This window comes from Pygocentrus nattereri, chromosome 21 (assembly GCF_015220715.1).
Source record: "Pygocentrus nattereri isolate fPygNat1 chromosome 21, fPygNat1.pri, whole genome shotgun sequence".
NCBI classification, from domain to species: Eukaryota; Metazoa; Chordata; class Actinopteri; order Characiformes; family Serrasalmidae; genus Pygocentrus; species Pygocentrus nattereri.
Genome location: NC_051231.1, coordinates 31,758,771 through 31,782,870, shown reverse-complemented (window position 1 = coordinate 31,782,870; position 24,100 = coordinate 31,758,771). Strand labels below are relative to the sequence as shown.

General features: G+C 43.5%; 2 protein-coding genes across 2 annotated transcripts; both read left to right on the top strand.

The window, feature by feature from the left end:
• Positions 1-2,067: 2,067 nt before the first annotated feature.
• LOC108440519 (aerolysin-like protein) lies at positions 2,068-3,021 on the top strand. Its single transcript, XM_017719412.2, has one exon. It carries the CDS (start codon positions 2,068-2,070, stop codon positions 3,019-3,021), a length of 954 nt encoding a protein of 317 aa, XP_017574901.2.
• A 9,314-nt stretch (positions 3,022-12,335) lies between these two features.
• On the top strand, positions 12,336-23,191 carry LOC108440518 (protein rolling stone-like). The gene is made up of 4 exons (XM_017719411.1): positions 12,336-12,431; positions 13,587-13,818; positions 13,898-14,343; positions 23,168-23,191. Exons 1-4 carry the CDS (start codon positions 12,336-12,338, stop codon positions 23,189-23,191), a joined length of 798 nt encoding a protein of 265 aa, XP_017574900.1.
• Positions 23,192-24,100: the final 909 nt, after the last annotated feature.

The following is a 24,100-nucleotide window of genomic DNA, read 5'->3' as shown; positions in this document are numbered from 1 at the left end:
TCAGACACTCTGGCCCAGGTGACCCAGCCGGGTCCCAACTTGTGTCCCAGCAGCAACTGTCCACAGATGAGCCCTCTTAATCCAAAGCTACCTGGTGGCTTTCTCTGTGACTTTGCTTGCAGATCGAATGGCCCTCTTCTTTGACACCCCTATAAAGCCTTTGCAGCCCACCTCTATAGGCTTGTAGTATGTCTTCAAGCCTCTGTCCTTGCACTTTTCCAACAGCTCCAGGTACTTGGCATGCTTCTTTTCATTTGTTTCCTCAATATGTTCTTCCCAGGGTACTGTGAGTTCCAGCATGATCAGTTGTTTTGTCACTTCAGAGGTCATGATTGTTTCTGGCTGAAATGATGTTACTACAGTATGATGTGGCAATTTAAGCTGCTTGCCCAGGTCGACATGCAGTTGCCAGTCCGAGGCTATGTACAGGAGGCCTGCTCTTGTTTTTGGCTTCCACTTTGATAAAACTGATAGCAGTGGCTATACTCACAGCAACCGCTTCAAGCACCTTGTCATGGCACCTATGATAACGGCCTTATTGCAGGGCCTTTGGGTGGCTGCTGAGGAGTTGTTCTAGGGTTCCTCTACCAGAGCACAGTGGGCAGGAAGGTGTCTCACTCTTGCCCCAGGTGAGAAGGTTTGCTAGGCTTGGTAGTAGTAGTGGTAGTAGTAGTAATATACTAGTATATACTAGTAGTATATAAACATGATTTTACAGTTGTGTGAAAATTTCATTATGAATGGATCAGAAGAATTGTTTGGAAGAAACTGTCTTCACATTAATTTACATTAAACATAACAAACGTTTTAGCTTTCTCTTGTAAAGCTGCCATTCTGGAGATACTTGGGACAGTGACAATATTTTTGGACAGTAACAATACTTTTGTAAGATTTTTATGAACCAGTCTTCTTGGGAACTGAATATTAGAGGGTGGGGTCTAATACTTCAGAGAAAGTCAGTATCAAACACCACACCCTTCGTCTGTGGCCTATATAAGAGAGCTCACACACTCTGCCTATCACTGAAACCTGCTACACATCTTCCTCGAAGAGATTTCACACCTGTTTTCTGCAAACAGCTTTTTTTCTCGTAAGTATTTTTCTTTAGAAATGGTTGTATTGTTTAGTAATTCTGCAGACTACAATGATGCTTTGTTTCATTTTGACTCTGCTTCGATTGAATAAACAGCAATGAGTGTTTTACAGTTTACTAATCAAACTACATCACAGAGGACAAACTTAAATTTATCATTTTTGTGCACATTGTAGTGCACAATTCATATTTCGCTGCAGTGAGAACAAAACCTCAAATCCCCACATGGTAACTTTAAAGGAGAAGGAAAAATCTTGCTTTACTTTGAATGGAAGTCAATGGAACCACATTTTTTTCCAAGACATTTTGAGCCATTTCTTTTGCTTCATTCATCATGGAATTTACAGACAACGAAAAGAGCAACAGGTATTTTCAAATTCTATCAAAAACGGAAAAATGAGAATTGAAAAACTGAAAAATGAAAAATGGAGATATGAGGTTTTCTTCTGACAACAGTTATTTATTTGCTGAGTGTTACATACTGGCCAAAAATAAAACACAAAAATACAATGTGTGTTTCATTTTTTCCCCCAATATGTTAAATTCAGCAAATATGCAAATGAATATTATTATATAAATGAATGTGCTACTTTATTGTAACCATTAAAGGATTGAGTCTAGAAAAGTTATAAGTATTGTATAAATGTGAGCAAATGCATTTGATTCTTAATTTATCTTTATGTATCATCATGTATCAAAGAGCAACCCCACTCAGAGGGTTATGACATTAGCAGTAATGATTGTCCAGATGTTCCAGTAAGGGTCAGTAAGGGTCACTGAACCAAACAAATTAACATTTTTACTTTTGAGGTTGTGAAATTGATACACCAAACATTCTGATAAGCATGTTTTCATATTTTAATCCCTAGATTTGTTTTCCTGTTTGATTGATAGAAAGTAATATTTATGTTGTATATATATATATATATATATATATATATATAATGTTTTTTCAGGCTTTAAAAAGCTACACCATGTCTTACCTGGCACCTATCCTTGAAATTGGTGGAGGCGGAGGTAGCGCCTTCAACTTTGATGGCATTGACTGTGGAGCAACACTGGAAAAGATGGGTGTGTGGGCAGGAGGCTGGCAGATAAAGGCCATCAAGATTTGGCTCACCAATGGTCAGTCCATGCAGTATGGAAATCCTGGTGATGGGCCTTATTCTGAATACACATTTAAACCAGGAGAACATATCACCTCTCTTTCACTGTGGGGGAACGGAGCTGGAACCCGTCTAGGTGCCATCAAGTTTACGACAACTCTTGGCAAGACCTTTTTTCCACAGATGACCTCATGGGGCCTGAAACATGAGTATCCGATTGATATCGGCTCTGGCATCTGCATGGGAGTCATTGGACGCTCAAGCTCAGACATCGACTGCTTAGGGTTCATATTCCTCAACATCATCAAGTCAACTGTCCTTACCAATATCAATTATCCCACCCTTCATAACATCATTCCTCAGGTGGCTACTGAGGAGCTCAAATCCATGACTTACCATAATGACACCACTGTTGATCAGCAGTATACTCTAGAAACTACAAAGAAAATCATCAAAAAATCCACCTGGTCTGTGTCCAACAAGATAGAATCGACCTTCAGCATATCAGTGAAAGCAGGAATTCCAGGAGTGGAAGAAATTGGGAGTGAATTCAGCTACACAGTGGGAGTCGAATCTACATACTCTTTAGAGTATTCCGAAGAAAACGAGGAGAAGTTTTCTTTTCCTGTCCACATTCCTCATGGAAAAACATTGGATGCGAAGATGACCATCGGCCGGGCTGTTGTAGAGCTTCCATATACTGGTACGGTGAAGATCACCTGTCATAATGATTTTGTGCTGAAGTTCAACATCAGTGGAATCTACAACGGCCTGACTTACACCACTGCAGATATACATGTAAAAGAACATCATGAAGCCTAATCAGGCTTCCCCAGCAACTTAAAGAGATTCAAATGAGGGAAAAATCTGAATAGTTAAGCTCTTTCTTTTCTGTCTGATACATTCTTCTCTATACTATAACACTTTTCTCCTTTTTCTATGCTAGATTCATCGGCGTGGGCTGTTGCTTGATTGCTCAGAATATATTGTTAGCAATTTATTAGAATGATGTGTAACCATAATATCAGAAAGCAAGCAGGCAAAATAAGGCAAAAAGACTTTTATCACCAGTAGAACAGAATCAAAAATGTGTTCTCCAAATACAACAAAAATGGTGTGAATGGTCTCTTTTCCACTGTACATTTGAACGGTTCTGGGCAGGAACAGAGTAACCGTTCCAGTGACATTTCCACATGGACCATGTGGTATCATTAGCTTGGCATGCTAACGGCTCTGCTGGCTGGCTAAAGCTAAGCTGATGCATGTTTACATGATAATGATCCAAATCTGAGTCAGGCTGAAGATGTTGGAAGGACATGAAGCTGAAATCAAACCCATTATCTCATTTTTGTATGTTGTAGTCAAAGGTTACAGAAATGACGCTGACTTCTGTGTTTTACATTGTACTTTGCATTAACCATGTACGTCTGCAGTATGACTGAACTTTGGAGGTGTATAAATCATTTGTAGAAAATTATCACACATACACACATGAGGCACGTCTTACACTGCTATTCAATTCTATGGTAACACTGTGCGATGCGTTAGTGCCATCTACTGCCAGAGAAGGGAATTAGGTGTGAAAAGGAAAATATGTTTAATCTCTTCACACAAGTTCAACAAAGCAGCCTAGTTAACTTTTGTTAAGAGTTCATGAAGATGTTTATGAAGATTTCATCCAAAATGTCAAATAAATAAATAAATAAATAACCTTGGCAGAAATATTGATCTTCAAAAGCAATGTTAGTGATTTGGTGCTGTGTAGACCCATTTTTAAACGGTTCTTTAACGATGTAAAGAGCCACTTAAACATTCAAATGGTTCTCTAATTTGTCCATGGGTGCCATCCTGGTAAGGAAAGACCTAAATGTAAATGTTTGCAGCTGTTAGCCTAACAGGTGTTTATGTATTGTTTGTGTGTTATTGTGTCCGGCTGTGGAGAAGATCTGGGTCTGTGTGTCTACTATGGACACTATCTATTGAGGGATGTACCCTTAAGGGTCCCACCTCAGTGATTGTTTCTTACTTTGTTTCTGAGAGTGTATCAGGTCTTGTTTTTCATCATCACCATCATCATCATATTTTTATTATTAGTAGTAGTATTATTTTTTAAAAATTATTATTATTGTTGTTTTTGTTGTTGTTGTTATTGTTCACTGGTCTTCAAAGACTCTTGTGTCAGTTCACTTTGAAAGAACCTGATCTATACTTCTAATGACCTAATGGTTCATTTTCTCTAGACTACTGGTCAAAAAGCAATTCGTTTTAGATTAATACATGATCAATGATCATGAATAATAATGATAAACGATCATGAATATTGATTACTCTCTATACAGTCTCTAGAAATGTCATTAAAGTTTCACAAGCTATCTGGCTTATCAGTGAACAGTTTACATGCTTGTATGGGAGCAGCATATTGATTCACAACACCTTCCTAAATTTCCTTCGAGATCAATAAAGTATCTATCTATCTATCTATCTATCTATCTATCTATCTATCTATCTATCTATCTATCTATCTATCTATCTATCTTCGCAACCAACCTGGGACACTACAACAACACCTTCGACACCACAGCAACCGCCTTGCAACAGCATAGCCACCACCTCGGAATTCCATAGCAACTGTCTAGTAACACATTAGCAACCACCTGGGATAGGTCAACGACAGCGTAACAACACCTTCGCAACAACCTGGAATAACACATCAATGGCCTAAGAACACCTTAGTACATAGGACGATATAGTAATGGCTCAGTAACATCTTTACAACCACCTGGAATACCTTAGCACCAGGCTAGCAACACTTTAGCAACCACCTGGAGTTCCATAGAAACAGCCAAGCAACACCTTACCAGCCACTTGTAGTTCCATTGAAGCTGCCAAGCAACACCACAGCAACCACCTGGGATAAACAGCAATGGCTTAACAACACCTAAGCAACCACCTGGGACAGTAAATTAACATCTCAGTAACACCTTAGCAACCTCCTGCGATAGCTCAGCAAATGATAATAACACATTTGCAACCACCTGAGATACCACAGCAATTGCCTAACAACATCTTAGCACCTGGGACAGTATATTAAAAGCTCAGCAGCACCTTAACAGCCACCTTGTATACCCTAGCAACAGCCGACCAACACTTTAGCAACCACCTAGAATTCCATAGAAACTGCCAAGCAACACCTTAGCAACCACCTAACAACAAAAACAGAACACATCAAACAAAGAATAACAGAACAACACAAAGAAATGCCCTAATAACAGAATACCATAGCAACTACCTGGAATAATAATAAGCTTTTGAAGTATTAAAGTATTAGCTGGCTTTGTCCATTATGGGTGTACTTTGTGTACTTCTGGTGCCGGTCCCAAGCCCGGATAAATGGTGAGGGTTGCGTCAGGAAGGTCATCCGGCGTAAAACTTGTGCCAAAACTATCATGCGGATAACAAATATGATTGCCATAGCAGATAGGTCGAGGCCCAGGTTAACAACGACCGCCTCCGGTGTTGTTGACCAGCAGGGTGTCGGTGGAAATTCGACTACTGTAGGTCAAAGACCATCAAAGAGGAGAGGAAGAAGGCGGGTTAGAATGCAGCGAGAGAGAAGGAAAGGCAGGAGTGTGGAGGTTAGAGTAGGGACTCTGAACATAGGGACAATGACTGATAAAGGGAGAGAGCTTGCAGACATGATGGAGAGAAGGAAGGTAGATATTCTGTGTGTCCAGGAGACCAGATGGAAAGGAAGCAAGGCCAGGAACATTGGAGGTGGATTCAAAATGTTCTATCATGGTGTAGAGAGGAAGAGAAATGGAGTATGGATAATCCTAAAGGAACAGCTTGTGAAAAGTGTTCTGGATGTAAAGAGAGTGCCAGACAGGATCATGAGCCTGAAGTTGGAGGTTGATGGTGTGATTTTGAATGTGGTCAGTTCATATGCACCACAGGTTGGTTGTCACTTAGAGGAGAAAAAGGAATTTTGGAGTAAGATGAATGAAGTGGTAAATGGAGAGGAGAGATTAGTGATTGGTGCAGACTTCAATGGACATGTTGGTGAAGGGAACAGAGGGGATGAAGAGGTGCTGGGTATGTATGGTGTGAAAGACAGAAATGCGGAAGGTCAGATGGTTGTAGATTTTGCAAAGAGAATGGAAATGGTTGTGGTGAACACGTATTTTCAGAAGAGGGAAGAACACAGGGTGACATACAAGAGTGGAGAGGTGCACATAGGTGGATTATATCCTTAGCAGGAGATGCCACCTAAAGGAGATTGGAGATTGTAAAGTGGTACCAGGGGAAAGTGTAGCAAGGCAGCATAGGGTGGTTGTCTGTAGAATGAGATTAGAAACAAAGAAGAGCGAGAGAGTGAAGACAGAGCCAAAGATTAGATGGTGGAAGCTGAAGGAGGAGGATGGTTGCAGGCAGTTCAGGGAAAAATTGCAACAGGCCCTTAGGGGCAGTGAGGAGCTACCTGAGGACTGGGAAACTACAGATAAGGTGGTGAGAGAAACTGGCAAAAATGTGTTGGGTGTTTCGTCTGGTCAGAGGAAAGAAGACAAGGAAAGTTGGTGGTGGAATGAGGAAGTCCAGGAGAGTATTCAGAAGAAGAAGGCAGCTAAGAAAAAGTGGGATAACCAGAGAGATGAAGGAAGTAGGCAGGAGTACTGTGAGGCTAGTCGCATAGTGAAAAGAATGGTGGCAAAGGCAAAGGCTCAGGCCTATGATGAGCTGTATGAGAGGCTGGACAGTAAAGAAGGAGTAAAGGACTTGTATTGTTTGGCTAAACAGAGAGATAGAGATGGAAATGATGTACAGCAGGTTAAGCTAATAAAGGATAGAGAAGGAAATGTACTAGTGAGTGAACAGAGAGTGTTGAGTAGATGGAAGGAGTACTTTGAAGATCTAATCCATCCATCCATCCACCATCTTCCGCTTCTCTGGGGTACGGGTCGCAGGGGCAGCATCTTAAGCAATGAGGCCCAGACCTCCCTTTCCCCAGCCACTTCCACTAGCTCCCTGAGGGGGATTCCGAGGTGCTCCCAGGCCAGCTGGGCGATATAGTCACGCCAGTGTGTCCTGGGTCTTCCCTGGGGTCTCCTGCCGGGTGGACTTGCCTGTGATACCTCCCAAGGGAGGCGTCCAGGAGGCATCCTAACCAGGTGCACGAACCACCTCAGCTGGCTCCTCTCGACATGGAGAAGCAGCGGCTCTACTCCAAGTCCCTCCCGATTGACCAAACTTCTCACCCTATCTCTAAGGGAGAGTCCAGACACCCTGCGGAGGAAATTCATTTCGGCTGCTTGTATTCGTGATCTCGTTCTTTCGGTCATTACCCAAAGCTCATGACCATAGGTGAGGGTGGGAACGTAGATCGACCAGTAAATCGAGAGCCTTGCCTTATGGCTCAGCTCTTTCTTTACCACAACAGACCGGTAAAGAGCCCGCATCACTGCTGACCCAGCACCAATCCGCCTGTCAATCTCCCGCTCCCTTGTACCATCCCTCGTGAACAAGACCCCAAGATACTTAAACTCCTCCACTTGAGGCAAGAGCTCATCCCTGACCCAGAGAGGGCTCTCCACCCTTTCCCGCCTGAGAACCATGGCCTCGGATTTGGAGGTACTGATTCTCATCCTGGCCGCTTCACACTCGGCTGGAAACCGATCCAGCGAAAGCTGAAGTTCACGGCCCATGTACCCCATACTCCCGAAGCACCTCCCACAGAATACCCTGGGGAACACAGTCGAATGCCTTCTCCAAATCCACAAAGCACATGTGGACTGGTTGGGCAAACTCCCATGAGCCCTCCAGAATCCTGGAGAGGGTGAAGAGTTGGTCCAGTGCTCCACGACCAGGTCGGAACCCACACTGCTCCTCCTGAATCCGAGGTTCGACTATAAGCCGGACTCTCTTCTCCAGTACCCCTGCATAGACCTTACCAGGGAGGCTGAGGAGTGTGATTCCCCTGTAGTTGGAACACACCCTCCGGTCCCCCTTTTTAAAAAGAGGCACCACCACCCCAGTCTGCCAATCCAGTGGCACCGCCCCCCGATGTCCACGTAATGTTGAAAAGGCGTGTCAGCCAAATCAGCCCCACAACATCCAGAGCCTTGAGGAACTCGGGACGGATCTCATCCACCCCTGGAGCCCTGCCACCGAGGAGCTTTTTAACTACCTTAGCAACTTCGGCCTCAGTAATGGACAAGCCTATTCCCATGTCCCCAGACTCAGCCTCCTCACTGGAGAACGTGTTGGTGGGATTGAGGAAGGTCCTCAAAGTATTCCTTCCACTGCCCAATGTTGTCTTCAGTCGAAGTCAGCAGCACACCATCTCCACTATATACAGTGCTAGTGGCACACTGCTTTCCCCTTCTGAGTCACCTGACGGTTTGCCAGAATCTTTTCGGAGCCGACTTAAAGTCACTTTCCAAGGCCTAACTCTAAACTCTAAGGCCTAACTTCCAAACTCTTCCCACACATGGGTTTTTGCCTTGGCAACGACTGAAGCCGCAGATCGCTTGGCCTGTCGATACCTGCCAGCTGCCTCTGGTGTCCTACAGGCCAACCATGCCTGGTAGGACTCCTTCTTCAGCTTGACTCCATCTCTCACTTGGGGTGTCCACGACCAGGTACGAGGATTACCACCCCGACAGGCACCAACTACCTTGTGACCACAGCTACAGTCAACCGCTTCAACAACGGAGGACTGATAATGAGTCAATGTCCCTCACCTCCCCCGATATCTGGTCAAAGTTCTGACGGAGGTGTGAGTTGAAGAACAATCTGACAGGTTCTTCTGCCAGACGTTCCCAGCAAACCCTCACTATACGTTTGGGTTTGCCTGGTCTGACCGGCATCTTCCCCCACCACCTGATCCAACTCACCACCAGGTGGTGATCAGTTGACAGCTCAGCTCCTCTCTTTACCCGAGTGTCCAAAACACATGGCCGCAAGTCTGATGACACGACTACAAAGTCAATCATTGAACTGCGGCCTAGGGTGTCCTGGTGCCATGTGCACTTATGGACATCCTTGTGTTGAAACATGGTGTTTGTTATGGACAAACTGTGGTTTACACAGAAGTCCAAAAACTGAACACCACTCGGGTTCAGATCAGAGAGGCCATTCCTCCCAATCACACCCCTCCAGGTCTCACTGTCATTGCCCGCGTGAGCATTGAAGTCCCCCAGTAGGACAATAGAGTCTCCAGGAGGAGCACTTTCAAGCACCCTTCACAAGGACTCTAGGAAGGCTGGGTACTTTGAACTGCTGTTCGGTGCATAAGCACAGACAACAGTCAGGACCCGTTCCCCAACCCGAAGGCGTAGGGAAGCTACCCTCATATATTGACTGACTTCAAGTATTTTAAATTAGCAGCAAAAAGGGGGGAACAGAAAGCAATTGGTGATTGTTCTGTTAGCTTACTTTTTAATGTTTGTAATGAACTAAAAAACTGCAAAAAGCCATGTTACGTCTAGAAGTCAAAACAACACATCATTTTGGAGTATAGGTAAAGTGCCATTTAACAAGTGTGGCTGGAAGCTGGATGCTAGAAGAAATGAGCCAACAACCTGAAGGTCTTGGGTTTAAATCCCATGACCGAGTGGGTATACCTGGCTGTGCCCTCAACTTCTTGCAACTAGCAGGTTATGGGTCCAATCCTAGGACTCACTATTCATACCGGGCAAGGCACTCAACTCCCTGCAACCAGAAATTTGCGGCTTTAAATCCCAGCTTTAACAGGGCATGCTTGGGAAAGACACTCAATCCTGCTACCCCAAGTTTTCTGCTGATCTACTGGCAATGCTTCAATTTGAATTATGAATCATGAGCCTTATACACGTGTTTCTTGCCTCTTTTATTTTAGGGTTTGCAGTAAGATCTACACCATGTCCTACCTGGCACCTGTCCTTGTAATTGATAGAAATGGGGGCACCCCATTCGACTTCCGTGGTACTGACCGTGGAGCATCACTTTTTGAGTTATTGTCACCATTGTCCCAGCCCTCCATGTGCTTTTGTTTTGCTTCCTTGGTTTGAAGCCAAATCATACTTACCTGTATACACTTAATCTGTAAAAAAGAGCAAAAATAAGATACTGGTTAATTAAATCAGTTAACTTAAGCAAACATAAGCAAAGACTTTTGTTCAACTAACACAAGGAGAACACTACTTACCTTAAAATTAGTTGAGGTGACATTAACAAGAAACAATCAAACTGACACTGGAAACAAGAGCAGGTAACGGACAAAGCTAAAATTACAAAGACGTCTAAACTCAAATAGGCACTTAAAAAGAAAAGGGGCTTAATTCTACAGAAAAAAAGGCTAGGTTGTTCTATTTTATTTTATTTTATTTTTGTTGTTCCTTCATCACTGTCGACTGACATTCCCTCTTGAATAAAATTTTGAAGCTCATTTTATTAAAGCCATTAGTTTATTTTCCCTTATCTGAGTTTCTGGTGCTTCTCTGAGTCCTACCACTCCTCACGAACCTAGAACTGGTCTTGTAGCTTACTCACCATTGTGGACCATAGTGCACTGGTCTCACCTCATACTTCACATATGCTACAATTGTATCATTTGGTGTTTGTTCTGCTGGCCTCTGTTGTTTGTTTAGCCTGTTTTCCTTTTTTCTTATGTCTGTCTCTCATTCTATCCATGTTGGCTCTCTGACCCTGGACTGTCTTGACCCTGAGAACGGATTTGCCCCTAATAAATCTCATTTCTCTCAGCACATGCGTCCGCCTCGTCATCACTCCACCACATTAGAGTTACACTGCACCTAAAATAATGCATTAAATCCATTTCACAAACATTTATGTAAGTGTAATTTTCCAAACCAAATTAATAGATTTGAAAGAGAATTACTAAACGCAGCTTATACACCGAGCAGCGATAACATGAAACCCACCTCTTTGTTTATATACTTATTGTCCCACAGTGGTCCTGACCACTGAAGATCAGGGTGGAAGAACAGATGGACAACAGTCTGTAATTATAGTTCTACACCTCAGTGTCGCTGCTGGGCTAGGAACCAAAAATATCCAGCCAACAGCATCCTTTGGGCAGCGTCCTGTGACCATTGATGAAGGACTAGAGGATGACCAATACAAACTGCAGCAGTCGATAAGCTGTCGTCTCTGACTTTACATCTACAAGGTGGACTGACAAGGTAGAAGTGTCTAATAGAGTGGACAGTGAGTGGACACAGCGTTTAAAAACTCCAACAGCACTGCTGTGTCTGGTCCACTCAGACCAGCACAACCCACCACCACCACATCAGTGTCACTGCTGAGAATGATCCTCCACTCAAATAATACCTGATCTGTTGGGCATTCTGTGGGGGTCCTGACCACTGAAGAACAGGGTAAGAAAGCGCTCCTATACGGTCAGTGGTGCTGATAAAATGGACACTGAGTGTAGAAACAGGGAGGTTGTTTTAATGTCTGACTGGTGTAAATATACTAATGATGCTTAAACAAATCACTGTGTTGTAGTTATATTGCAACTAAAACATGACTGTAATGTACCAAAGCACATTATAAAAGGCTTTGCTTTAAAATACGTGTAAAAAGTACCCTTAACTATATGACCATTAATACAGTTTTGTTTAAATATGCTTCTTCACAGCAAACTAAAATATCTTATTAAAATGTGTTACTTTAAAAATGCACTATTCAAGATGTAGAGAACAGTATGTTTTATGTGTATTTCCATAAAATATCTGAAATAAATTGTAGTATTTAGTATTCTTTATGTACTTAAACACTATAAAACACTATGAATGTACTGAAGTCTGCTTAGTTTTCTCAAGACACCCTCTCCTTACGTCTGAGTGCTGATGGGTTTTGCTCTTTATTCTGAGTATTCATGCCTGACGATCCTTTATATGCCTGAATACTAGATTAGCAAACAGAGTTAGCGCTAACAGCCCACATGTCTGAATGCCGAGTCGTCTGACTGAACTGCAGTCAAGTCACGAGCTGCTGCATGAATTAGATTTTAAAAAATAAGAGAAAGGAGACTGAGGCTAAGAACATTCCTCTTTCCCATCTTTCAGCTCTGCAGCAAGTCCTGCCTGTGCACATGCGGGACTAAAGGCCAGGCCTTGTCCTACAGTGAGGTAACGATGGGGTCTGCATGGACGCAGAGCTTCAGAGAGGAGCTTAGCGTGGGGAAGGTGAAGTTCTCTTTAAGCCAACCTGAACTACTTCTGCAGCCACAGGTATGTCCAATCAAATCTGCCATCAGTCCAGCTTGGTAAAGCCGTATTTGATATTTTAACATTAGAAGGTGTTAAATGTGTTGGAATGAGGATGCAACATGGTTGATGTTTGGGTCAGTTGGACATCATGACATGATAAGATCATCTATTGTATTCTGTGTAGTTTGCATGGTATACTGTCCAGAGACCACCCTTTATTTGCTTCATTTCCAGTCTAATGGTCACTAAGCCAAGTTACTCATTATTCATTATATGCAGAAGAAATATATGCAGCTTTTTCAGTGTACAGTGGATCCAGTCTTCGTCTTTATTCCAGCTTCCATTCTTCTCAGGAGACTTACTTTCAGATCCTCTAGGAACCTGCAGACACGCCTCCAAAGCTCAGTCTTAGAAGCTGGTTGATCATTTCCTGAAGTAATCAAACCCATTCAGTGGTGCTGAGGTCTGGAGACTGGGGTGGTCAGTCCATCGTTCAGCTTCTTTGTTTGATGCGTCCATCTCCTTTTCTCAGTGAGGTTCTTCTTGATCAGCTACACACCCTTCAGACCCACAGCGCTTAGTGGTCTTCTCACAGTGGAAGGATGGACAGAAACACCTGTGGATGTTTTCAGATCTGAAGCAGCTTGATTTTCTCCTCTCTCTCAGAGATCAAAGTTTTAAGTGCTGTTTATCTGATGGGGGCAGTTTTGGGGTCTACCAGGTCTTCCAGGTAGTTGTTAGGAGGAACATTTTCTCTGTAGCCTTTAAGTGTTTTTTGAACTCTGTTTTTGGAAACTGCTGTTTTTTTATTTACTTTCCTTTGACTTTCTCCTTTCTTATGCAAGTGTTAATCTACTCATATCTAGTGTATTATGATGTGTACTAATCTACTCATATCTAGTGTATTATGTCAGGTAAATGTGAATTTTCAGGCCATGTGAATATAATGTCAATCAAGATTTTCTGTAAGATTTTCTATTAACATAACGTGCTAGTGTAGCATGCCAGCATGACACCATAACCAACCTTGTGCAAGCAAAGTAACAATTCCTCTTGTAAGCAGACTACTGTTTTTATATACAGCCTTATGGAAAAGTTTGGGCCCTGGTCAAGTGACCATGGTTGGACCTAATATCTGGCCAATATATTCTCACGTCTTTATTTTTCTCTTACTAGTGGAGCATCTCTCCATTGGCCTGGTTGCTGTACAGGCTCTTCATGCTGCTCTACACGTTCATATGGTGTTTGTACTCTGCTCTACTGTTCTCCTCACCCAAATGGCTCCTGTTCCTCAGCCACATCGTCTACTGCAGTATGGCAATGTATTACCTCCTGGCTCTCTGTAATCTGGTCTGGGCTGCGATCCAGGTTAGGAATTTCTACAGGAATGCTGCTGCAAACCAAAACGGTGAGTTTGTTGAACCTCTAGAGGCATTGAATGTTAATGAAACTGTGTCTGAAAGTGTGCTTCTCCTCTTGTCCACTAGAGGGCAGCAGAGTCAGAGGAGGATCTGTGGGACCGTTTCCTCTCCCACCTCTGCTCTCGGCTGCTTTGCGGCTCCAGTGGTGTCTCCATAACCTGGTGAGCAGCTTCTCTGTCACGGTGACCCTCCTGTACTGGATGCTGGTCTACCCCATTGAGAAGCACCCTCTGTCCACTTTTAACATCAACATGCATGTGGGTAACTCCGTCCAAGCCCTGCTGGACCTCGTTCTTTCCTCCACGCCCATCCACCTGGCCCACTATGTCCACCTCTTCCTGGCAGCCTGCCTATACATCCTCTTCCTTCTGCTCTACTGGCTTTCTGGAGGCACCAGCCTCAGCAGGAAACCATACATCTATAAGGTGCTGGATTTTGGGAGGTGGCCTCTAGTGGCAGCTTTCAGCGTGATTGGGTTCATCTGCATTGGCCTGCCACTTGGCCACTTTCTGGTGTGGAATGTGTGTCTACTGAGGAGGTCCATGGCTGCCAGGGCTAGAGGGGCTTCTGTGGGTCTCTGTAGAGAGAGATGGTGGTGCAGAGTGGGTGGAGCTTCCCACAGCACACCTGTCTCTCTCACAGGTATCCCCGCCTCTCTCTTCACAACTAACGGTTCAGGTATGACACAGCCCTTACTGCCATCCAGAAACGTCCATCACGGAGCTGTCTCTGTTTACCTCTGAACGTTGGCCAAGCTTGTTCCTTGGGATTATTTTTGAGCACTGGTTTATGAGTGAGCACCATCTGGCTGAGATCTGGAGACACAAAATACATTACCTAAGGAAAGGAGCAAATACAGCAATGCAAAGAAAATGAAATAGAAGTAGATCAACACTTCCTAGCACACTGCTTGAGATTTGAGGTGAATTATGAAATAGGGGTGGTCAAGGTGACCGTGACATTTGGAGATAATTGTATGCGAATCAAAATGTTTGAAATATCTGAGAGGGGCAAGGAGAAGCCAAGTGTTGACCCCTCCTTGCCCATAAAGAGTATAAAATCTGTGGGGTTTTGTGGTTTTGGCAGTTGTGCCTGGGCCAAGTCAAACTTAACACTTGTTTGCTGAACAGCCTTAACCTTCAATAAAGAAACTGTGTCTTTTCCTGACTGGTGTTTTGAATTTTATTTTCATTTCAAGTCTGGAGCAAGGCTGTATAGATTGTTTCCATGACAGTTTACAGGGTGTCTCGCAGCGGTACATGCTTACCCTTGTTTGGCCTGATTTTTCAGACTCAGTCATGCAACTTTTATCGATTTTGTATACAAATGTATATATTGCCATATCCATCCATCCATTTACCAAGCCGCTTCTCCGTCAGGGACACGGGGGGTGCTGGTGCCTATCCCAGCAGTCATTGGGCGGAAGGCAGGATACACCCTGGACAGGTCACCAGACACTCACACCCAGGGGCAATTTAGCATGTCCATTTGGCCTGACTGCATGTCTTTGGACTGTGGGAGGAAACCAGAGAACCTGGAGGAAACCCATGCAGACATGGGGAGAACATGCAAACTCCACACAGAGAGGACCCCGGTTACCCGGCCGGGGAATCGAACCCAGGACCTCCTCGCTGGGAGGCCACTGCGCTACCATGCCGCCCTTGTCATATGCATGCATATTTAAAAACAGCAGCTGTCCTTTACATGGCATTAACATTTAATGATGAATGGACCAATAAAAAAATCATGTGGAGTCAACCCTGTTAACATTAACTTATGTTGAAGTGTATTATAAGTGTTATTTCCTTTACTTGGCAGTGTTGCAGTGTTCAGTGTTTCTGTTCTCATTCACAGATTTTTACAGACTTTAAAATATTCGAGTTCTTAAATTCAACATTTTTTCATATAGATTTTGAAAGCTTTGTCCAAACATGTAGCATTATAAAGCTCTCTGAGCTGTGAAAGCAGATGTCTGTGTGGTCTGATGTGCTCTTTCTACCATCATTTCCCATGAGAAGCTGAGGCCGGGGGTTTTGGAAGTGATTACAGCAAATTATTGTTTTAACTTTAGTGTTTTGTACACAACATAATACACTGGTGCAGCTTTCAGATTATTATGAGCGCAAAATAATAATGTGTGCCTGTTTGTTCTGTGTGAGGCTCATTACAGCGCTTTTGATCCTCTGTCTCAAACATGTTCAGTAAGCAGCCAAGGTTTGTTTCTTTAGCGCTGCAGTTCACCATAGTGTCAGCAGGCGGCGCCACGATCGGGCTTTCTAAATGTGGCTTGTTAATAAAGCCTGGGAGTTCCGTAATGTTCAACAGCTCTTCTTGCTTTTGTAGCATTTTATATGTGATGTGTTCCCTGATAAACATTTCTTTTACATTGAATATTCCATCAATTACAGTTGAAATATGATGCACTTTGACTCTATGTTTGTATGTATTAGGTAGGCTATAAGACTATAAATCATCATGCTTGCCATCACATAAATACAGCATACTGTTTGAGTATGCTTGCTATACATTGACCCAACTAGGAGCCTGTCCTTGTGGAGACGGCATTTAGTGGAATATATAATCTCAGAAATAAAGGTACTAAACTGTCACTGGATCAGTTCCCCTCTTGTCACTGGGGTGGTTCCCTCAAGGGTCCATCTCAGTACCTTTAGTCAGGGAACATAACTGAACCATAATCCACTGAAATGATGTGTTCTAAGCTGTACTGACTCCACACACCCCGCCTCGCCTCGCCTCCAGGCTTTTACTCTACTGCTCTGTTTTAAAGCATTCGATTATGAAAAGGTACAAATACCAACTTTTCACCTGGAGAACCTGACTTAAGGTTCACAATCGGACCTTTAAACCACTGCTGTACCTTTGAATGAAAATTTACATTGTTTGTACCGTGATGAATGAGAACTGTACCTGCCCAGGACCTTCATTCCTAACAGTGAAAGCAGGAATGGACTCAAGGCTGAGGCAAGTGGCTGCCCTGATATTGTGGCCTTCAATTTAAAGTGACGGGTATATTTAAGTTACATTTAAGTTGCATATCTGTTTTATCTTGTTGCTTATAAGTATGTATGGTACTAAAATTTGCTTCGATAAAGAATCTTTCATGCACACAACAAGCGAGCCAGTAAAAGATAAAGGCTCAGATTTGTTCCATAAGTTAAGACGTGTTTGGTGTCTGAAGTTTGCATCATAGTTTTGCACTGGAGCTACAACGCTAATGTAGCTAACAGGTAATGGAAGTGTATAGTCACTGGTTAGCAATGCAGCTTATAGCCTGATGATTAGCAATTCATATACATAATACATTCATATCATAGAGTTGCTCTTGTGGTTTCTCACACTGTATGACATATTCATGCTCAACATAAAACAAGCACACACACAGATCTTTTATTAAGAAGTTTAGCAACAATCCTGAAATATTATGACCACCTCCTTGTTTCTGCGCTCCTTGTCCATTTTATCAGCTCCACTTACTGTATAGCTGCACTCTGTAGTTCTACAGTTACAGACTGTAGTCCATCTGTTTCTCTGATACTCTGTTACCCTGTTCTTCAGTGGTCAGGACCCCCCATGGACCCTCACAGAGCAGGGTGGTGGATCATTCCCAGCACTGCAGTAACACTGACGTGGTGATGGTGTGATAGTGTGTTGTGCTGGTCTGAGTGGATCAGACACAGCAGCGCTGCTGGAGGTTTTAAACACTGTGTCCACTCACTGTCCACTCTATTAGACACTCCTATCTTGTCAGTCCAGCTGATAAAATGGACAATGAACACAAAACCAAGGAGGTGGTCGTAAAGTTATGCCTGATCTTTGTATATGTTGACATTCAGGAAACATATTTGAAATTTCAGTGCCAATCTATCACATATACAGACCAGTTAGCACCGTGCTATTTGGTGGGCAGTGAGCTTTCACATCTTGCTATGCTACATTAGCCTCATAGCTCCAGCGCAAAACTGAAGAAGCAAAATTCAGGCACCAAAGCTGTCTTGGCTGCTTGAGTACATTTGGGGGAAGAGGCAAAAAAGTCATGGGTGATGTGGTGGCTAGCACTGTCGCCTCACAGCAAGGAGGGCCTGGGTTCGAGTCCCTGTCCAGGCGACCAGGGGCCTTACTGTGTGGAGTTTGCATGTTCTCCCTGTGTCTGTGTGGGTCCCCCCCACAGTCCAAAGACATGCAGTCAGGCCAATTGGGCATGCTACATTGCCCCTTGGTGAATGTGTCTGTCTGCCCTGCCATGGACTGGCGACCTGTCCAGGGTGTATCCTGCCTTTTGCCCGATGACAGCTGAGACTCCAGCACCCCCACCCCCTCCCCCAAGATCCTGAAGGAGAAGGAAAAAATCATGTAAATTAGATTTATTTGCCGTTACTTCACTTTAAAATCATCCTATTTATTGGAACAAAGTGAGAGTCGTTGTATCATCTGCCCCCCGAATTTGTGTTCCTCCGCTCCTCACGCCCGCCTGCTAGCTTTGAACTCCCGGCTGACAGTCGCGGCTGTGTTAGCAGGACGAGGCTCCGCGCCCTCGTTTATGCTGATCACACGCTCCTTTCTGTTTTAGCGCCTGTAACGTCGGAGCAGAGTGAAGCTGTGGTTGGGTCCTTTCAAGACTGGTTGTGTAAGCTGCTGGGGAAAAGGGAACACGAGTGAACGAAAGAGTGATGCAATGGGCTCCTTTGACGGCTCAGATGATGCTTGCTCTGCTGTCAAAGAGATTCCATGACAAATCAAATTTGCACACGCCTCCCTCCCCCGTAGCCTGAATGTAGCTGATCAGCTGAGAAATGTTTGGGGTCTGAAATTTGCTTCTTTAGTTTTATCAGTGAAGCTACAAGGCTAACGTAGCCGACAAGTGATTTAAGCCTATCGGCGATCCCAATTAGCATGGTGCTAACATCATATACATATCTTCACATACTTGCTTCAAACCAAGGCAGGTTGCTAAGGAACTTCTGATAGACCTGAACTAATAGACTGTGTTGCATGTTGTTAGCTTGCAGTCTGAACTGACAGTCATACAGTGTCAGAAACCACCATTATCAGGCCAAACCTATCTTGGCAGACTTCCAAATGTGTGTTGCACTGGTCTGAGTGGATCAGACGCAGCAGTGCTGCTGGAGTTGTTATACTCCCTCAATGTCACTGCTGGACTGAGAATAGTCCACCGACCAAAAATATCCAGCCAACCAACCAACCTGCGTCCTGTGACCACTGATGAAGGACTAGAGGATGACCAACGCAAACTGTGCAGCAGCAGTTTCTGGCTTGACATCTACAAGGTGGACCAACAAGGTAGGAGCGTCTAATCGAGTGGACAGTGAGTGGACACAGCATTTAAAAACTCAAGTAGCACAGCTGTGTCTGATCCACTTGTACCAGCACAACACACACTAACACACCACCACCATGTCAGTGTTACTGCAGTGCTGAGAATGATCCACCACCCAAACAATACCTACTGTGAGGGTCCATGGGGGTCCTGACCACTGAAGAACAGGGTAACAGATGGACTACAGTCTGTAACTGTAGAACTACAGAGTGCAGCTATACAGTAAGTGGAGCTGATCAAATGGACAGTGAGTGCAGAAACAAGGAGGTGGTCATTGTGTTGTGCCTGATTGGTGTATATATATATATATATATATATTAAAAGGTCAGTCATATATTTCTACCTCTTTTCCTCCTTTCATAACTAACAGTGTGTCATACAGTGTCTGAAACCACATAAATGATTAAGTCAACTGATTACTGAACACTTCCACACGGTCTGAGGTGAGTGTGTGTCAATTTAGGGTTGCAGTTAGCACCGCGCTAAACTGGTCTTCATAAGTTTCCATTCACTGTTAGCTACATTAGTCTCATAGCGCCAGTGATAAACCGATGAAGGTGTCTGTTTTCTGAAATGGCTCTGAGGGCAGCTGGTGACGTGAGTGAAGTGCCTGCAGAGAGAGCTGTCAGAGCCTTTTAAATCACCTTCATCCTCTCTGAGTTTGGGAGGCAGTGTTAGTCATCCATGCTTCCCATAGAGAGGCTCTAAAATGTGGCAGAAATATCCTTTTCTGAAATGAAGTGGAGGAATTATGTGGTGGCTTGAATCAAATGTCCTACTTAAGCCAGCATGAGTCACTGCAGCCCCTGTTTCATTTACCCGTGCGGTTTACGCTGAGAATTCTTCACAGATAAATAAACCATGTTAATTATAGCCAGGCTGAAATAAGCACAGTATTGTAAAGGTATGAATGTTGGAGTCCCAACAAGCCAAGAACCTCAGAAACAGCAATAAGGTCCCGTCAGGATTAGCCCTGAGTGCTCTGTCTGATTTCCATGCTGCTTTGCTGGTCAGCAGTGAAGGAAGTTAATATGCTGATCACTACCAAAGCCAGCATATGTTGTGTTTTGATGCTGGTATGTTGGTCTACCAGCATGACTATGCTAGGGTGACCAGCTACAACCAGAACCAGCCCAGCACTAGACCTGCATGAAGCAACATAGACCAGCTTAGACTGGCATGACATGCTTTCTGGTCTGTGCTGTTACATGTTCCAGTAAATTAGGAAATACACAGTACTGTGCGAAAGTTTTAGGCATCTAAGCAAATCTTTAAACAGTTTCCCTCAGCAGTGAGTTCATCACCATATACATTAGAATAAAGTCGTATTCATAATTCAGATAAACAGAAAAACAATAAACAGTAACAAGAATTTCTCGGGTCCATATTTTTCCTGGACACCTTCACAGCCGCCACAGAGACTCGTTAATATCATCAATGACATCATGAGCTCAATTTACTGAGCACTGATTGGTCAAACCAGGAGCTGCTTTTTAACTACATAGAATACTGGGCTTCCTCGAGGAGCGGCTTGGAGATGGGTAAACAAACACACAAACACACCAACATCCAGAAAACCACTAGTTATTATATATATGTGTGTGTGTGTGTGTGTGTGTGTGTGTGTGTGTGTGTGTGTGTGTGTGTGTGTGTGTGTGAAATCATTATTAATGAATATTCTATTAATTTTGTTTATTCAAATATGAACACTTTTCTCAGCAAATAAACACAAACTACACAAATAAATAGATTTTGAAAACGTGTCTTGGGTGCCTCAGACATTTGCACACTACTGTACTTACAGTCTAAATATATTCTGGCTTCCCTGCTGAAAAAAGCAGCACAGACTAGCGTGAGTGCCTTGCTGGTCTAAGCTGGTTTATGCTGGTTTAGCTGGTCATTTACTGTGGTCATGCTAGTTGACCAGCATACCAGCCTCCAAATCACAACATAAGCTGGTTTTACTGGGGACCAGCTATGGTGGTCTATGCTGTTTTTGCTTGTTTGTTTGTTTGCTTTTGTTTGTTTATATAACAGAACATACAAATGTCCTACTTAAATGTGTTCACTGATATAATGAAGTTTGTTAGTGATCTGCCAGTTTTCTAAACTCTTAAGCACGTGGAAGGTTTGACTGCTGATGAATGCTGCTGTCACGACAACACACTAGCACTTTTTCACACTGATGGAGTTCTACCGCCTTAATGAGGTTGAAGGATGCAATGCTGTGATAAATAATATCAGATAATGGGACAAAAAACCTTCCTTTTTTTCTTCTCTGTATTCTGTTATTTATTTATTTATGGATACTATGTAAAGCGTCTTTGGGTTTGTGAAATGCGCTATATAAATTGAACTCATTATTATTGATATTATTATTGTTATTATTATTATTATTATTATTACATAACAATTAATGCTAGTTTTCTGCCCTTTTACATTCATGGTTAATGACAAAGAAAGCATGTTTACTTGAACGTCTACCTGCCCCAAAAGGTTTGATACTGTATATTAACAATATCTTGCGAACTGGTCTGTGCTGGTCTTCTTTCATCGTTATTAATGTTATCAAATGAAAACAAATTTATTTGTAGTGCTTTTTTACATCGGATGATGTCACAAAGCAGCTTCACAGAATTCCAGAAAAGACGAAGTTTTACCATGAATGTAAAACCCCCAGGTGAGCAGGCCAGGGGCGACGGCGGCAAGGAGAACCTCCCTCAGGGCTGAGGAAGAAACCTTGTGAGCGACCCATCCTGCTCTGGTCAAACTACCTAGAAATTATTGACGAAAAAGGACCCTATACATCACACAGGTCTGCTGTTATGCTCATGTGTACTGATAAAGTCATAGTATATATAATGTAAGTGATTAGTAAGATATACGTGTTAGTATTTTGGATGAGTGAATCCAGATAGCTTGAAGCTCCAGCCCTGAAGCCACGTCTGCAGATTCTGTGTGGTTTCTTCACTGCTACATCCTCTCAGCGCTGGTTGGGAAATGCCCTCAGTTGCCCGGGTCACCAAACACTATAAATGAATGATGCTGGTCTGTCCTAAACCAGAAGGTTTGGGCTGTGGTGAGGCCTGTGGCAAAAAATGGAATCAGTGTCACAGCAGCAATGAGAAGACAAGCGAAAGATGAAGGAGCTAAAGAGAGGAGGTCAAGAAAGAAAAAAAACATGCTCTCCTGTCATTATGAACTACTTTAATAACAGAACAGCCTTTAAACACAATGCTGTCTGCGAGCTACAGGCTGATCTTTCAGCCCAGACAGCTGTGACAGGCTGAGCTCGCCAATCCCTGAATAATGTGTGCGATTCGAACAGAAAAGATCTTTGGTTGGTTAGTGTAGTGGGTAACACCTCTGCCTTCTACACTGTAGACTGGGGTTCAATCCCCACCTGGGCAAACACCCTACGCTAAACCAACAAGAGTCCTTGGGCAAGACTCCTAACACCGCCTTAGCCTCCCTGTGTAAAATGGTCAAACTATAAGTCGCTCTGGATAAAAGCGTCAGCCAAATGCCGTAAATGTAAAATCTTTCTTTTGCCCGTTTTTGATTCATTTTGGGCCAACATGGTTTTCTCTCATATCAAACTGATTCGGGAGCTGGTCCTCCTGGTGCCCTGACTTCATTGGGTCATGGCGAGTCTCAAAGGGTCTATGTGCCACTGATTTTCGGGGCAGTCGTGGGCTGGAGGTTAGGGATCCAGCCTCGTGACCGGAAGGTCGCCGGTTCGATCCCCAGAGCCGACACTCAATGACTGAGGTGTCCTCGATCAAGACACCTAACCCCCAACTGCTCCCCGGGCGCTGCGGATTGGGCTGCCCACCGCTCCGGGCAAGTGTGCTCACTGCCCCTAGTGTGTGTGTGCTCACTAGTGTGTATGTGGTGTTTCACTTCACGGATGGGTTAAATGCGGAGTTGAAATTTCCCCATTGTGGGACTAATAAGGGTCTCTTAATCTTGTTCTGCAGCTGCTGGTGCCCCTGAAAGTCTAAAACAGAGGTCACTAATAGGCGGACTGCGGTCCGAGTCCGGACCCAGACGCTGTCTTATGTGGACCTGGAACTGCAACCAATAAACTATGGAGATTTCTGTCATTTCGAGCCGGAAGACTCACAGACCAATCGCATGTGTTGAAAGAATGACACCGTGTTGCTACGCTCAGCCAATCAGATCTGTACATTATGATGAGCACTGAGACTCGAGTGAGTCTCGAGTGAGTCTCCCCTCAGAGGGAGGGATGAGGGGAGAAGCAAATGTTGTTGAAATGTGACTGAACTGGACTTTATTTGGTCTGATATTCAGTTGTTGACTGTATAAGATGTTGATATTCCTACTCGGCTACTTCAGTTTACAGTGTATGTCATGTTGTAAGTTAGACATTATGATGTTCTGATCCTTCGCTTGAGGAAATCTTCTCTAACTGGACCTTATTGAGATTTAATTAAAGACCCCTGGTCTAAAACATGTCCATTACCAGCAGATGTTGTAGATGTTCATGGACGAATGGAAAGATGGGAAATTAACGGAAAAGGTAAAAGAGCATTCTCAAGGAGCAAAAAATTAGGAAAAACATGAAGGAATTGGTGTATCATTGCTCTTGGGCAAAAATACTCCATGTCTATTTTTCTATTGTTTGCATAATTCGAAAATTCTAGTCACCTTTTGCATTGCCTGAAAATTCCATAATGAACGGATCAGAAGGAATGAAGCTTCTTTCTTCAGTTACTTGGAAAAAAAGTGTCTATTCACTTCCATTAAAAGTTATTACAACGCTCTCCTGTAAAGTTCCCATTTTGGAAACAGGACGTTTTGTTCCGAAAGCGACGTATGTGGTGCTCACTCATTCACTGTACGAAGTTGGTCATTTTTCTGAGAAAATAACCTCCTAAAAACCTCTGGGC

Excerpts from the sequence above, each read along its gene's own strand:
- LOC108440519 (XM_017719412.2), top strand. The coding sequence starts at position 2,068 with ATGTCTTACCTGGCACCTATCCTTGAAATTGGTGGAGGCGGAGGTAGC.
- LOC108440518 (XM_017719411.1), top strand. The coding sequence starts at position 12,336 with ATGGGGTCTGCATGGACGCAGAGCTTCAGAGAGGAGCTTAGCGTGGGG. Across the intron at positions 12,432-13,586 it reads AACTACTTCTGCAGCCACAG|TGGAGCATCTCTCCATTGGC; the intron begins GTATGTCCAATC and ends TTCTCTTACTAG. Across the intron at positions 14,344-23,167 it reads TGCCACTTGGCCACTTTCTG|CTGCTGGTGCCCCTGAAAGT; the intron begins GTGTGGAATGTG and ends CTTGTTCTGCAG.